Here is a 16,914-nt window from a genome sequence, read left to right on the forward strand (position 1 = left end):
TGCGTAGAGTGGTGGATATAGCTGTGCAGGAGCGTGAACGAGAACAGTTACGGCATCAGGAGTCGTGGGAGCAATTTACATCTGAACCCGATGTTTCCACAACACCTGCGGCAGCACAGAGGGGGGAGGAGGGGTGTGGGGAAGGAGAGGAGTCAGACTCTGATGATGGTGATAATGAGGAAGGTGTTTCTGTGGAGGAGGAAGAGGCGGCGGAAGAAGAACAACCGCGGCAGTTGTCACAGGGGGCTTCTGCTGCTCCACGTTCCCGTGGTATTGTTCGTGGCTGGGGGGAGGAAGAGGAGTTGCGTCCCGTCACTGAGGAAGAGCAAGAGGAGATGGAGAGCACGTCTGCATCCAGCTTTGTGCAGATGTCCTCTTTCATGTTGTCCAGCCTGTTGAGGGACCCCCGTATCAAAAAAACTCAAGGCGAATGACCTGTACTGGGTGGCCACGCTACTAGACCCTCGGTACAGGCACAAAGTGGCAGACCTGTTACCAACTCAACAGAAGGCCGAAAGGATGCAGCACTTGCAGAACAAGCTGTCGATGATGCTTTACAATGCGTTTAAGGGTGATGTGGCTGCACAACGCAATCAAGGTACCACTGGAAGTAACCCTCCTCCTCCCAAGTCCACGCAGGCAAGGACAGGATGCTCCAGGGATCTCAGGGTGATGTCGGACATGCGGACATTCTTTAGTCCAACTCCTCGCCATAGTCCTTCCGGATCCACCCTCCACCAACACATGGACCGGCAGGTAGCCAACTACCTGGCCTTGAGTGTGGATGTAGACACTGCGAAAAGCGACGATGAACACTTGGACTACTGGTTGCGCAGGCTTGACCTGTGGCCAGAGCTGTCCCAATTTGCCATACAACTTCTCTCTTGCCCTGCCGCAAGCGTCCTGTCAGAAAGGACCTTCAGTGCAGCTGGATGCATAGTTACTGAGAAGAGAAGTCGCCTAAGTCACGACAGTGTTCAGTACCTGACCTTTATCAAAATGAATGAGGAATGGATCACGGAGGGCTACTGCATGACCGAAGACTAAGTCAGTCCCCACACACAGCATCTCTGTCTGCAGGCCGCTTGCCTTCTCCGCCACCACCAACAGGGTCCAGAACTCTAGGTGGATACCACCTGAATTTTACACTAATTTTTCTGGTGCGTATACATGCCTGCCTAATTTTTCTGGCTGCACTGCGGGCAGCTGCAACAAAAAAACAAAAGGCATGTACATGTGCCCATCCCCCTTCATGATCATTACCTTGCCGCGGTGAAGGGGCTTGCGTATCACAATGAAGCAATGACCGCCGGCTATTTGAGTGTCTCGGGTGGGGGTGGCACACAAAAGATAATAAGGTCGTTGCTTCATTGTGGTCAGACCAAATTTGATCAGCTGGACAGTCACTGTTGTTCTATCATTGAGCTACCACAGCCCGGCGACCATATGGGCTTGAAAAACGCCACGGCCTACACTCTGGCCATGGTGCGCACCAGTCCAGCACGGCCATCACTACGCAAACAGTTGTTTGCGGTGCGTTACACAGTGAGTTTGGTGTGTCAGTGTGAATAACAACTCTAATTACACTCCCTGATTGATGTATACCCATGCAAGATGTTTGAAAGCACTTTAGGCCTGCAATTTAGCATTCAATGTGATTTCTGCCCTTAAAACGCTGCTTTGCGTCAAATCCAGATTTTTTTCCGGGACTTTGGGCATGTATCCCACTCCGCCATGCCCCCCTCCAGGTGTTAGACCCCTTGAAACATCTTTTCCATCACTTTTGTGGCCAGCATAATTTTTTCTATTTTTCAAAGTTCGCATCCCCATTAAAGTCTATTGCGGTTCGCGAACTTTTCCGCGAACCGAACCTTCCGAAAATCGGAGGTTCGCGACATCTCTACTACTTACCTGACTTTATTACTTTGATTAACCACTTAACAACTGAGGGGTTTTACCCCTTCAGAATTCGAGCAATTTTCACCTTTTAGCTCTCCTTCCATTCATTTATCTATAACTTTATCATTACTTATCACAATGAAATGAACTATATCTTGTTTTTTTTCGCCACCAATTAGGCTTTTTTTAGGTGGGACATTATGCCAATAATTATTTTATTTTAAATGTGTCAATGTTCTAAATGGCCATTATAGTTTTTAAATAATGCATGCTGCTGTAATTAAAATCCATGTAACTTATTTGCCCATTTGTCCTGGTTATTACACTGTTTAAATCATGTCCCTATCACAATGTTTGCCGCCAATATTTTATTTGCAAATAAAGGTGCATTTTTTCAGTTTTGCGTCTATCCCTAATTACAAGCCCATAATTTATAAAGTAACAGTGTTATACCCTCTTGATATAGATATTTAAAGAGTTCAGTCCCTAAGGTAACTATTTATGTTTTTATTTAATTGTCATTTTTTTTATTTTTTTTATTACAAAAAAAAAATTGGCTAACAATTCGGGAGTGTGGGAGTTAATGAGTTAATTTATAATATAAAACTATGTATTTATATATGAAAAATGTTTTTGGATGTAGTTTTACTATTTGGCCACAAGATGGCCACAGTATTTTTTTGTGAATGCGTCCTGTAAGCGTAGGAAGTACGCTTACAGGAAGTTCAGTGAGGCTGGGAAACTTTTTTTTTCACAATGATCGTGCTGATTCTCATAGAAGCAGCTGTTCATTGCTGGGGGGCTTAGATCAATTTTTCCCGTTCATTGATCTCCAGACGAGCTGGTGGCAGCATGCACGAGCGCAGGAGCGTGCGCACAAGCGAGCGGGAGCTCGGACAGCGGCGGTAATGGGGTGCATACAGTGGTGTGAAAAACTATTTGCCCCCTTCCTGATTTCTTATTCTTTTGCATGTTTGTCACACTTAAATGGTTCTGCTCATCAAAAACCGTTAACTATTAGTCAAAGATAACATAATTGAACACAAAATGCAGTTTTAAATGATGGTTTTTATTATTTAGTGAGAAAAAAAACTCCAAATCTACATGGCCCTGTGTGAAAAAGTGATTGCCCCCTTGTTAAAAAATAACTTAACTGTGGTTTATCACACCTGAGTTCAATTTCTGTAGTCACCCCCAGGCCTGATTACTGCCACACCTGTTTCAATCAAGAAATCACTTAAATATCTGACACAGAGAAGTAGACCAAAAGCACCTCAAAAGCTAGACATCATGCCAAGATCCAAAGAAATTCAGGAACAAATGAGAACAAAAGTACTGTAATTGAGATCTATCAGTCTGGTAAAGGTTATAAAGCCATTTCTAAAGCTTTGGGACTCCAGCGAACCACAGTGAGAGCCATTATCCACAAATGGCAAAAACATGGAACAGTGATGAACCTTCCCAGGAGTTGCCGGCCGACCAAAATTACTCCAAGAGCGCAGAGAAAACTTATCCGAGAGGCCACAAAAGACCCCAGGACAACATCTAAAGAACTGCAGGCCTCACTTGCCTCAAATAAGGTCAGTGTTCACGACTCCACCATAAGAAAGAGACTGGGCAAAAACGGTCTGCATGGCAGATATCCAAGGAGCAAACCACTTTTTAAGCAAAAAGAACATTAAGGCTCGTCTCAATTTTGCTAAAAAACATCTCAATGATTGCCAAGACTTTTGGGAAAATACCTTGTGGACCGACGAGACAAAAGTTGAACTTTTTGGAAGGTGCGTGTCCCGTTACATCTGGCGTAGAAATAACACAGCATTTCAGCAAAAAAACATCATACCAACAGTAAAATATGGTGGTGGTAGTGTGATGGTCTGGGGTTGTTTTGCTGCTTCAGGACCTGAAAGGCTTGCTGTGATAGATGGAACCATGAATTCCGACCATCTGTTCGTCAACTCAAGCTGAAGCGATCTTGGGTGCTGCAGCAGGACAATGACCCAAAACACACCAGCAAATCCACCTCTGAATGGCTGAAGAAAAACAAAATGAAGACTTTGGAGTGGCCTAGTCATACTCCTGACCTGAATCCTATTGAGATGTTGTGGCATGACCTTAAAAAGGCGGTTCATGCTAGAAAACCCTCAAATAAAGCTGAATTACAACAATTCTGCAAAGATAAGTGGGCCAAAATTCCTCCAGAGAGCTGTAAAAGACTCGTTGCAAGTTATCGCAAACACTTGATTGCAGTTATTGCTGCTAAGGGTGGCACAACCAGTTATTAGATTCAGGGGCAATTTCTTTTTCACACAGGGCCATGTAGGTTTTGAGTTTTTTTTCTCACTAAATAATAAAAACCACCATTTAAAACTGCATTTTGTGTTCAATTATGTTATCTTTGACTAATAGTTAACGGTTTTTGATGAGCAGAAACATTTAAGTGTGACAAACATGCAAAAGAATAAGAAATCAGGAAGGGGGCAAATAGTTTTTCACACCACTGTATATCTACGCCCTGGGCGGGGAAATTAAGTTAAAAGGGGCATAGATGTACTGTAACTGGGCGGCAAAGTGGTTAATCAGCTATTTTAATGATGGCTGGTAGTGATCGGTCAAATCTAGTGGCAGGCAGGCAGCTATCGTTTGACTCTAGTGTTAGGCTGTAATCATTCGGCTAACAGGATCTTCTCACCTCCATTAGGGTCCACTTTTCCCCAGTGTGAACCGGGCCTAAATCTCTGAGCAAGTGACTGATTTCTGTTGTGTAAAGGGGCTCATACACCTAACGATTTTACTGCCGATATACAGCAGACTCGATCACTGTGCTTGAATCTACTGTGAAATCGTTGCGCAAACGCTGACCGAACGATCGATTTCTGTCTGAAATCGATCATTCCAGTCAATCCGTCCGTGCGTAAGATTTTGCTCAAACGCCGGTGGGTCGGGATTGCGTCGATAGCGGCATTCGAATGTCTGACGACCGACGCTAGCGGCAATACATTACCTGTTCCGCCGGCGTGTGTCCTCGCTCTCTCTGCTGTCCCTTCTCTGCACTGGACTCCGGCTGGCTTCACTTACTTCTTGTCCCGACAGGAAGTTTAAACAGTAGAGCGCCCTGTACTGTTCAAACTTCCCCCGGCAGGAAGTAAAGTGAAGCTGGAGCCTAGAGTGGAGAAGAGACAGTGGAGACCAGGGGACTCGCACCAGCCGGATCAGGTAATGTATGCGAGGGGGGGGGGGGGGGGCGTTAGCGGCAGCTCCACAGATTGTTAATCGGTTTCATAGTGAAATCGGTTCACAATCTGTTTGCAGTAAAGGCAGCCATACGATCCCTCTCTGATCAGATTCGATCAGAGAGGGATCTATCTGATGGCATATCGACCAGTGTATGGCCACCTTTAGGCAAGCTCTATTAAGTCATATGCATCATTTATCACCTATGACTTGGCTTACCCAAACACACTTAATTTTATTATTTTGTTGTTATTATTATTACTATTATTATTTTTTATCATAATTAACTGCATTTCTCCAACCCTTACAACCAGCCCTTATACCTCATTAAAAGTGTAGCAGCATACATGGTTCTTGGAAATGAGGATCATCCTGCAAATTGGTGAATGTCAAAATCCACCCCAATATCTTCTTGAGACCTTGATTGATTGAACCCTGCCACGCATCTGCCACACCCGCCGCTTGCTGCTGACGGCAGACTTGTATTACTAAAGCATAACAAGCCCCAGCAAAGCATCTTTAAATGTTCCAATGGGGGTCCCCATTGGTCCTTTATTGGTCTGTTAAGGGACCAGTGGGGAGCCCAGTAGTGTTGCTCGGATAGTACTTTTTAAAATCAGAATTGATCCGGATCCGGATTTTCAGATATCCGGATCCAATTCAGATATCTGAATCCGAACTTTTAGATATCCGCATGAACGCGGATATCCGAACGCATTATCCGCGGATATCCGACCTATTCGGATATCTGAATAGAGAAACAGGAAGTGCCTTTTAAAATGCTTTAAAACATTTCTAACCTTTAAAAACACCTTCTAGCCTCTTCCTCCCAGAGGAGGAGGATCTTGTCTTTCAGGAATTTGTAGGATGTCAAAAGCATGCTCACATACCTTGGCCAGGAATCAAACCCAGGCCCTCTGCTTAGAAGGCAGCTCTCCTCACCGCTATACCACCAGTGGCCGGGAATCAAACCCAGGTCAACTAACATTACAGGCTGAAGCCAGCCATTTCACTCATCTCTTCAGCTACAAGAAAGGTCCAGGAGTAGTCTTAGCTACCGTAATATCTATGTTACGGCAGGGCCCTTATTACACTTTCTCTTACAGGGCTATGGAAACCGTTTTGCTCATGCAATAAAGCGAGGTGCAAAAATGAAATCATGCCTAGCAGAGGATGGTTTTAATCCATCAACTTCTGGGTTATGGGCCCAGCACACTTCTGCTGCGCCACTCTGCAGTCTGCTTACATTTGTATACAATCTTAACGTTTAAGAAGGGTACATTAGTTCCCTTCACAAAACACAAATAGCAAGGGTGTCCCTGGGTGCACATGGCACTTTGCATGTGACACTTTGCACGTGTTTGCACGTGGTACTTTGCACATGTTTGCACGTGGCACTTTGCACTTGACACTTTGCACGTGTTTGCACGTGGCACTTGGCACTTTGCACATGTTTGCATGTGGTACTTTGCACGTGTTTGCTTGTGGCACTTTGCACGTGGCACTTTGCACTTTGCACATGTTTGCACGTGGCACTTTGCACATGGCACTTTGCACTTTGGACACAATGGGCTTGATTCACAAAAGAGTGCTAACTGTTAGCACAGCCATTTTCGCGCGAATTTTCGCATTGCGCACGATCGCGAATTTTCACACAAAACAATAACGTTTTCACGTGCACAAAATCAATTTTCGCACAAAATCAATATCGTTTTTGGGTGAAAATACGCGTTTGCGCGTGAAAACATTATCGTTTCGCGCAAAAATTCACGATCACGTGCAATGCGAAAATCCACGCGAAAACGGCTGTGCTAACAGTTAGCACTCTTTTGTGAATCAAGCCCAATGTGGGCTGCACGACCGCTGTCTAGAACCTAGGCCTGATGTTAATTGACAGCCATTTTTTTTTTGTTTTTTGGGGGGATTTTAAGTCCCCACATCATCAATTAGTGTTCCCCTTTGCAAAATAATTATGATACATGCCTCATTGACCCTAAAAACCCTTTCTAAAGCAATGTAATGGGCACGCACTTCTGGTTTTTCTATCCAGATATCCGAATCCGGACGGATATCTCGGATACTGGGGTCGGATATCCGATCCGGATCCGGATTGGAAAATGTTGAACTCGGATATCTGACCTGGATCGGATATCTGGGTGTCTGGATCCTACCCGGATTTTAAAAAGTGGTATCCGAGCACCCCTGCTGAGGAGGACTGTGAACTTAGCCCTAAGACCATAACATTCTATAGTCTGTATAGCTTTTCACATATTTCAGGATACTCAGGGATGCTATAAGTAGGATGCATCAGAGTATAATTAACTCATTCTGTGTTTCAAACACAAGGTTAAATTGCATTAAGGGAAATTTTGTTTAGACTGTCCACTAAAAATCGAATTTTTCATTAGTACTGGAGCTTTGCTTTATATGACTGCCAGGGCCGGATTTGTGGGAAGTCCGAAGAGGCACGTGCCTAGGCGGAGCCAAGGAAGGGGCGGGTTGACAAACGAGCAGTCAACCTGCCACCCAGACTCCTCACAGCCGCTGACACTATTCCTCACAAAAATGTAGTGAGAGTGCCATGTTTGTCAGCAGCTGCCCCCTGCTTTGCTCTGCACACAGTAAGATGTCTCTGTGTGTAGCAGCAGCGGCTACTGACAGGGACAGAGCGGGCAACTTTACTAACTTGAGTGTGACAGCCAGGAGCAGCGGCTGTATCGCTGCAGCCCTGCTCGCTGTCATTCTCTAACAGTCACATGGTAAGACTGCCCCGCCCCTGCTTCCTCCCACTTGCTTGTGTGCTGGGCAATTTGAAGCACACAAGAGGAGTTCTGCTCTGTGTGTTCAGAATCAGCTGACATGATGTGAAAGGACGCTCATCTCCTCCCCCTGTTTTCCACATGGCTGCACTACTATGGGCAGGAATTGTACAGCTGCTGATCTGACCTGATGTGACATCCTGTGAGGGAATGAGAGCACCTTGTGATTGAGTGGAGGAAGGGACCCAGGACACTGTAAGTTAAAAGTACTGTGTGTGTTGTAAAGGAGAACTAAAGCTAAAAAAAAAAAAATCAGCTTAAAGAGACTCTGTAACATTAAAAAAATCCCCTGGGGGGTACTCACCTCGGGTGGGGGAAGCCTCCGGATCCTAATGAGGCTTCCCACGCCGTCCTCTGTCCCACGGGGGTCTCGCCGCAGCCCTCCGAACAGCCGGCGACTGTGCCGACTGTCAGTTCAATATTTACCTTTGCTGGCTCCAGCGGGGGCACTGTGGCGGCTTTCCGTTCCGAACTACACGGAAATACCCGATCTCATTCGGGTCCGCTCTACTGCGCAGGCGCAGGAAACTTGCGCCTGCGCAGTAGAGCAGATCCAACGGCGATCGGGTATTTCCGTGTAGTTCGGAGCCGACAGCCGTCAGAGCGCCTGCGCAGGAGCCAGGAAGGTAAATATTGACGTCACCGCTGCACGGACTCCACGGAGGGCTGCAGCAAGACCCCTGACGGATGGAGGACGGCGTGGGAAGCCTCATTAGGATCCGGAGGCTTCCCCCACCCGAGGTGAGTACCCCCCAGGGGATCTTTTCATGTTACAGATCCTCTTTAAACAGGATGTACACATTTCTGGAGTTTCTTTCAGCCCCCCAGAGTGTTCTTGACCCTCAGGACTCCTTAGGAGTCCTCTTTGTTATATAGCTGTCACTCCTCTTAAAAAGCTACAACTGGGCACAGTTACAGCTATGGCACATGCAAAGTCCTGTGTGCACAGCGCCTCCTCGATTATGCTCCCCAGCAGGAATGGCCAGTAAGGTTCTGTGCATGTGCAATCTGGAGTATTTTCAAGCATGTGAAGATTGCTCTGGGCCACGGCCGCCTTGCTGCTTGGAAGCATAATGCACCATAACTGCGACTGAGGTCAGTCGCAGCTTTTTAAGTGTGGCTATTGCAGATGGAGAGGAGTCTAAAGTAACTGATTTTCTGGAGTTGTGTGGTGGCGTTTTTTTTATTCTTTAAAGTACACCTGAGATTTGTTTAAAACTATGCATTTTTACTTACCTGGGGCTTCTTACAACTCTCCGTAGTCCTTGAGGCACCACAGCATTCCCTGAGCCCCCTCCATTCTTTACTGGCGGCTTTGTAAGTTTGGCACTCTGAGTGCGCTTGCACAGTCCCATTCACACACCTTTCTCAAGTATGCCCCCTTCGTTCCACCCTGGTCCATTAACTCACACTGTGGCCCCCAGTTCTGGTCCTTATGTCATCTGATTACCTATACTGAGAGTGTACGAGAACAACCGTCCTGTGTATGTGCAAGTATATACAATACAATACAATAACATTTGTAAAGCGCTTTTCTCCCATAGGACTCAAAGCGCATAGCTGTGTCTCAGATTAACACAGGGTTTCAGGCTGGGTTGTGTTACAGAGGAGATAGTCAGATGTTCATGAATGCCAGACTGAAAAGGTAGGTTTTCAGTTTAGACTTAAATGCTTCCAGGGATGGGGCTGTCCTGATTGGGTGTGGAAGGGAGTTCCAAAGTGTAGGGGCAGCATGACAAAAGGCTCTGTCTCCAAAGGTTTTGAGGTGGACTCTGGGGGTGACCAAGGTGTTACGTCCTTTTGATCTAAGATTGTGGGGGGTGTGATGTAGTTGCAACAAGTCCTTCAGGTATCCAGGGCCCAGATTGTGCAAGGATTTGAATGTCAGTAAGCCAATCTTAAACAGAATTCTCCATTTTATCGGTAGCCAGTGGAGTGAGCTCAGGGTTGGTGTTATGTGGCAATGGCGGGGTTGGCTCGTTAACAGCCTTGCGGCGGCATTCTGTACTAATTGCAGGCGGCGTAAGTCTTTCTTATGCACGCCTGTGTAGAGGACGTTGCAGTAGTCTAACCTTGATGTGACGAAGGCATGAACTAGGGTTGGAAGATCCTCTGAAAGAATTAGGTGTTTAATCCTTGCAATATTCCTTAGGTGAAAGAAGGAATGTTTCACAACAGCTGAGATTTGATTCCTGAAGCTTAATTTCCCATCAATCAGTACTCCCAGGCTGCGCACACAGTCTGAGTTGTTCAGGTCTGAGCTCCCTATCCTTAGCGGTGTTGGTTGAGACTGGAGCTGCTTTGCTGTTGAGCCCTGGCCCTCGATAACAAGAACCTCAGTTTTGTCAGCATTAAGTTTTAGCCAGTTATTATTCATCCACTCCTGAAGCTCAGCTAAGCATGCGTTTATTTGTGGAGTAGGGTCTGTGACATCAGGTTTGAATGACAAATATAGCTGGGTGTCATCAGCATAGCAATGATATGTCAGGCCATGTTTTTGTATGATTTCTCCAAGTGGCAGCATGTATATGGTGAACAGTAAAGGGGATAATATTGCGCCCTGAGGTACACCGTATTTTAGTGGTACAGGGTTGGAGAGGAAGGGCCCTAAGGCTACCCTTTGTGTTCTGCCAGCCAGGAAGGAGTTGAACCACCGGAGAACAATGCCATCTATGCCACAGTACTCTTGTAGCCTGTTGAGTAAGATTTCATGATCGACTGTGTCAAAAGCCGCTGAGAGGTCGAGCAAAATCAGGATGGAACATTGACCCTTGTCTCTTGCAATGAGCAGATCATTGCAAATCTGGGTGAGGGCTGTTTCACAGCTGTGATATTTCCTGAAACCAGATTGAAGAGGGTCAAGGATGTTGTTTCTGGAGAGCCTGGCTTCAAGTTGGAGGTAGACAGCCTTTTCAATAACTTTTCCCAGAAAGGGGAGGTTTGAGACAGGTCTGTAGCTTTTTAGAGCATCTGGGTCTAAGGATGGTTTCTTGAGTAGAGGCCTGACGATTGCTTCTTTCAGAGTAGAGGGAAACCACCCTTCTTGTAAGGAGCCGTTGACTATTTTGTGGAATGCCGGTGTAAATAGTTCAGGGCATTTCAACATGAACTTAGTGGGGCCAGGGTCCAGATCGCAGGTAGTCTGGCGAAGGTTTGAGAGGATATCCAAGATGTCTTTTTCAGTGATTACCTTAAAATCAGACCATGGTGGTAGGCTATTTTTGCACCTGTTATATGGCTCTGCATGGGTTTCTGGGGCTGTGAATTGAATGGCAGATCGTATGGAGGAGACTTTGTCTGAGAAGAAGTGGGCAAATTTCTCGCACAGTTCCTGTGAAGGTCTGATGCTGGATTTCCTGCAAGATGGATTGCAGAGACTGTCAACCGTGCGGAAGAGTTGGGCAGGTCTGCATTTGCAATTTCGTGAGACAGGAATAAGGACTTCTTTTTGTTAATCATCGTTTGATATTTTTTCATGTGAGCAATTAGGGAAAGTTTGTCATCAGGAGACTGATGTTTGCGCCACCTTCGTTCCAGTCTGCGTCCCTGTTTCTTTAGTTCCTTTATAGAGTTGTCAAACCAGCGAGCGTGATGTAATGGTGCGGAACGTTTAATCTTTAAGGGAGCTATGGCGTCAAAAGCGGCTGAGACATCGTGGTTATATTTAAGGACCATGGATTCAAGGCCTAAGTTGTGATCTGTCAGTCCACCTAGATTGAGGCTGTTCTGAAGGTGTTGGGCATGTACTGACCATACTCAAGTATGACCAATATAATTGGGCTTGTACACAGAGGGAAGCACAGCCTTGAGAAAGAAGAGGGCCCCAAGCAGCAGTGGTGGGGTCTGAATATCATCAGAGGGTCCCAGCACTCTGATGAACAGTGGGCCCCAGGAGGATCTACTATGGTAAGTATCTACGGTATATTTTATTTTGCCTTAGGTTCACTTAAAGACTATATCCTTGAGGGAAAAGTGTGTGTAAGTTCGGGAGTGGGGTTGGTTGAGATGCTGTTGGTCAGGGGGCGGCTGGTGAAAGTGGGCCTTGGGCGGTAAAAAGTAGAAATCCGGCCCTGATGACTGCAGTAATATTTGTTCTGATTTTACAGGATAAAGTTGGAAGTGAAGCATCATGGCTTCTGGAGGATCTGATCCAGGGGGGACTATAGAGCCAATTGAAATTAAAGCACTTTCTGAAGACGACATTTCAAAGAGTACAACAGCTGAAAGCCTCAACACTTCTGAGCCCAGCACTGAAGAGGAGAAAGTGGATTCAGGTGTGCACATTTTATAATAGGGTTTTACTATTGCTCATTGCCAACACATACATAGTAGATCGGGGGTCAGTAATCAGTCTTTTCTTGTGTGTATAGATCGCCTGATCCCACCCATCTCCTCCCTCTTTGTTAGGACTTACTAGAACTTCTCTTCAGTCCCTGTTGACCTTCCCACGAAGGAAGAGGTGTTACCCAGTAGTGGAGTCTAGGTGACCACGGGTCTTCACCCACACACTCTTGAGGGGAGTGCAGGACCACACCCCCAGGAGGGGGATGTGGAACTTAGCTGCCTAGTGCCCTACCAGGTCACTACTGGGATTACCTCAGCAAGTGGTCGGGAGAACAGAGACACTAATTGTGGAGAAAGCGTGGTCAGACGAGAGCCGGTGGTCCAGGGTAAACAGAGTTCAGCGTAGGTCGGGGTCACAAGCCAGAGGTCGGGGCAGGCGGCAGACAATGGAGGTCTGGGTCACAAGCCAGGGATCATGGCAGGCAGCAGACAATGGTAATCCAGGAGAAAGAGCCAAAGGTCAGGGCAGGCGGAGATCAGCAGTAGTGTCGGGGTCACAGGCCAAGGTCACAACAGGAGATCAGATCAGAATAATAGCAAGGCAGGGACAACGGTTCACCAACAGGCTAGCCAAGCTGTCAGAACGAGCAGCACTGCAGTTAGGGGCAGTGCTGCTTTTATAGTGTGCATGGGCGCCGAAATTAGCGTCCTACGCACGCGCAGAGTGCGCGCAACACTCTGCGCATGCGCGTAGCGCGCAGCGCCATACCCCGGGCCGGGAGAGGGACTACAAGGCCCAGAGAGCCCCCGCGTGTGCGCACTAGAGAGCGCACCCGAGAGCCCCGCGGGAGACCAAGACGGTGAGTGTGACACTCTTTGTGTCCAGCACTGCAGTGTTACTTTATACAAATGTTAAAAAAAGAGTAGTAAAAATTGTACAGGAAAGGCAGGAAGATGTGCAGGTCAGCATGAAAGCAATGAAAATTGCATGAAATGTCAAGGTCTTTTGAACAATCCAGAAAATCATGATGACCTGTACACCATGGTGCAATGTGTTTTTTTCATTTTCATGATGGCTTTGCGATTAAAAATCGAATGTGACTTTAAGTCGCAGTGTAATGCAGCCAGTGTGTACAGGGCCTAAGGCACTCTGCTGCCAGAATGGGGCTATAGGATGGGACGAATCCACAATTTCTTCGAATCCGGATCCGAATCTAAAAAGGTTCTCGAATATCTCGAACCTTTCGAATGTCGAATCTAACGAATCCTGCACATAAGAATTGTGCGATCCATGGTATAGTTGCCCACAGAATAGGTACCCAGGCATAGATGCCCGCACTATAGCTAGATAAGTAAAGGTGTCTTCAGTATAGATAGCAGAGTATAGGGGCCTTGATTATAGGTAGCAGAGTATAGTGGCCTTCAGTATAGGCAGCAGGGTATAGGGGCCTTCAGTATAGGCAGCAGGGTATAGGGACCTTCAGTATAGGTAGCAGGCTATGAGGGGCTTCAGTATAGGTAGCAGGGTATAGGGGCCTTTAGTATAGGTAGCAGGGTATAGGGGCCTTCAGTATAGGTTGCAGGATATAGTGGCCTTCATTATAGGCAGCAGGGTATAGGGGCCTTCAGTATAGGTAGCAGGGTATAGGGGCCTTCAGTATACGCAGCAGGGTATAGTGGCCGTCCGTATAGGTAGCAGGGTATAGGGGGCCTTCAGTATAGGTAGCAGGCTATGGGGGGCTTCAGTATAGGCAGCAAGGTATAGGGGCCTTTAGTATAGGTAGCAGGGTATAGGGGCCTTCAGTATAGGTAGCAGAGTACAGGGGCCTTCAGTATAGGTAGCAGGCTATGGGGGACTTCGGTAAAGGTAGCAGGCTATGGGGGGCTTCAGTATAGTTAGCAGGCTATGGGGGGCTTCAGTATAGGTAGCAGGCTATGGGGGGCTTCAGTATAGGTAGCAGGCTATGGGGGGCTTCAGTATGGGGGGCTTCAGTATAGGTAGCAGGCTATGGGGGGCTTCAGTATCGGTAGCAGGCTATGGGGGGCTTCAGTATAGGTAGCAGGCTATGGGGGGGCTTCAGTATAGGTAGCAGGCTATGGGGGGCTTCAGTATAGGTAGCAGGCTATGGGGGGCTTCAGTATAGGTAGCAGGCTATGGGGGGCTTCAATATAGGTAGCAGGCTATGGGGGGATTCGGTATAGGTAGCAGGCTATGGGGGGGATTTGGTATAGGTAACAGGCTATGGGGGGATTTGGTATAGGTAGCAGGCTATGGGGGGCTTCATTATAGGTAGCAGGCTATGAGGGGCTGCAGTGTAGCTAGCAGGCTATGGAGGGCTTCAGTATGGGGGGCTTCAATATAGGTAGCAGGCTATGGGGGGATTTGGTATAGGTAGCAGGCTATGGGGGGATTTGTTATAGGTAGCAGGCTATAAGGGATTTGGTATAGGTAGCAGGCTATGGGGGGCTTCGGTATAAGTAGCAGGCTATGAGGGGCTGCAGTTTAGGTAGCAGGCTATGGGGGGCTTCAGTATAGTTAGCATATTCTCCTCCCTCCCCCCGCAGCCTCCTCTGCTCGCCCCCCTGCATAAATAAGGAGAAGCAGCCTCTCACCTCCAGCCTGGAGTGCAGTGCGGCAGACTTCACTTCCTAGTTCCCCCTAGTGGCCGCCGGACTGGCTCTTACTGATGACGCGTAGTAAGAGCCAGTCACTAGGGGGAATAAGGAAGTCTGTAGGAGGTCTGCCGCTCCGGGCTCCACGCTGGAGGTGAGAGGCTGCTTCCTCTTATTTATGCAGAGGAGGCTGTGGGAGGAGAGAGGAGGACACTTGCGAGCGGGTGAAGCGGCGGATGCGCGGCGATGCAGCGTCGAGATTGGGCGGTTTCGGCGAGCGGAAAATGGCGTCGGGATTCGATTCCACGAATCTCGAATATTTCCTAATATTCGATGGATTCGTGGATTCGCCGGATTCGTCGTCCCATCCCTAATTTTTTTATCTTGCCTCTTTCCCCTCCCCCTCCTCATAAGCTACAATAAAACCCAGGTTTCTTTACAACCATTTTGGATTTTGCTAATGGACCTCTACTCATTTTAGCTAAGTGCTTTTTTTTCAGTCTTGCAGAGAGGGGTCCCTTCATTAAGTTCAAAATGCATAAAATGTATGTGGGGAAAATGGTGCCTGGTGTCACTAAACCAACTGCTGAGGTTTGTTTATGCCTCAAGGTCTGCCTTTGCCCTATAAAATGGCAACCAGATGGAGTGGTGGGAACAGCTACAGAAATCTAGAATAAGAAAATGTATTTTCCAACTAGATTTTTATTTTGAATTAATGTTATTTGTCTTTATATAGTGCTACCTAATCTTTCAGAAGCTAAGGAATATACAATCTTTTCTAAGATCATTTTATTGAGAACCACAAGACAGTTGTCAAAGTCAGAGTAAGTATTTCTTCATTTACCACACTAAAGAAAACATTTTCAATGCAACATAGGTTAATTAAGGCCTCTTTCACACCAAGACGTTGCGTTTTCGGCGACGTTAAGGTCGCATAACATACCCCTAATGCAATGCCTGGTGGTGTTGGAGGAAGACACCAGAGTGAGCCGCGTTGTGCGGCTGTTGTTGCGCCTTTTTTGTCTGATACTCTGTGGGGACCACGTGATCGGAAAACTCCGCATCACGTGGTCCCGCCAGCCGATCAGAGATCGCTCCAGGAAGTAAACACTGCAGTAGTGATGGGAAGTTCGGCTCGATTCATTGAATCAATTCATTGAAAAGAGCCGGACTTCCTATCTCTACTCTTCAGAATCGATTCAGAGGCAGAGCAGCAGGACTGAACCTAGTGATGGGAAGTCCGGCCCTTTTCAATGAATCGATTCAATGAATCGAGCCGAACATCCCATCACTACACTGCAGTGCAGTGAATATTAATTAGCCATGTGGCTAACAATAGCGGACTCTCCCCTCCTCCTCTCCTGCTCAAAATAAAAAAAAAACACACAATACTGAGCATGTGCAAACAGTCTAACGCGGCTAAAGTCGCGTAGAATGCACAGCATGCTGCACTTTCAAATAACGTGCAGCGTTATGCTGTAACGCAATGTGGGCACTGTGAACAGCGCATTGATTTTTCATTACTGTGAGTTGGGCTGTGTTACAGCCTGCTGCTCTAACGTGCGCCTGTAACGTCCCAATGTGAAAGCAGCCTAAAGGTGGTCTATATCCTTCCTCATAATGCTACATTGATCAGCCAAAGCATGAAACTACCTGCTTACAGTAATATTGTGTAGGAACTGCTTGCAATACCAAAAAGGTTCTTATTGGAGCCATGGACCTAAGTAAGACGGTGTCCTGTGGTACCTGGTACGTTAGTAATAGAACTTTGAATTCCTGTAAGATATGACCTTCTTGAAGTGGACACATCACACAGATGCTCAATTAGATACATGTAGCTCCTAACTGACACTTTTTTGGAGGGACAGTCCCAAATCCCTCTGTTCCTTTTTCTTCCCTTTACAGGACTGATGTACAGATCTGTACAAATATATGCATTTTTTAATAGAAAAATGTGGTATGTCCCCCCCCACCCAAAAACCGCTGCAGAAGTATTGATAGCCCTATCACATTGATCCCATTGCGGCATGTTACGTCTGGTCCTATTGTGGCACTGTAAGATTTG

General features: G+C 46.8%; 1 protein-coding gene across 2 annotated transcripts in view; it reads left to right on the plus strand.

Moving 5' to 3' along the window:
- Positions 1 to 16,914, plus strand: part of LOC137569288 (probable ATP-dependent RNA helicase DDX60) — a 573,444-nt gene that overhangs the window by 12,519 nt on the left and 544,011 nt on the right. For both annotated transcript variants that reach the window (XM_068278827.1, XM_068278828.1), the window contains exons 2-3: positions 12,059 to 12,226; positions 15,586 to 15,673. In XM_068278827.1, the coding sequence (XP_068134928.1) occupies positions 12,082 to 12,226; positions 15,586 to 15,673 (233 nt within the window). In that variant the 5' untranslated portion in view covers positions 12,059 to 12,081. The remainder of the gene's footprint in view (positions 1 to 12,058; positions 12,227 to 15,585; positions 15,674 to 16,914) is intronic.

Source organism: Hyperolius riggenbachi, chromosome 1, assembly GCF_040937935.1.
Source record: "Hyperolius riggenbachi isolate aHypRig1 chromosome 1, aHypRig1.pri, whole genome shotgun sequence".
Taxonomy (NCBI): Eukaryota; Metazoa; Chordata; class Amphibia; order Anura; family Hyperoliidae; genus Hyperolius; species Hyperolius riggenbachi.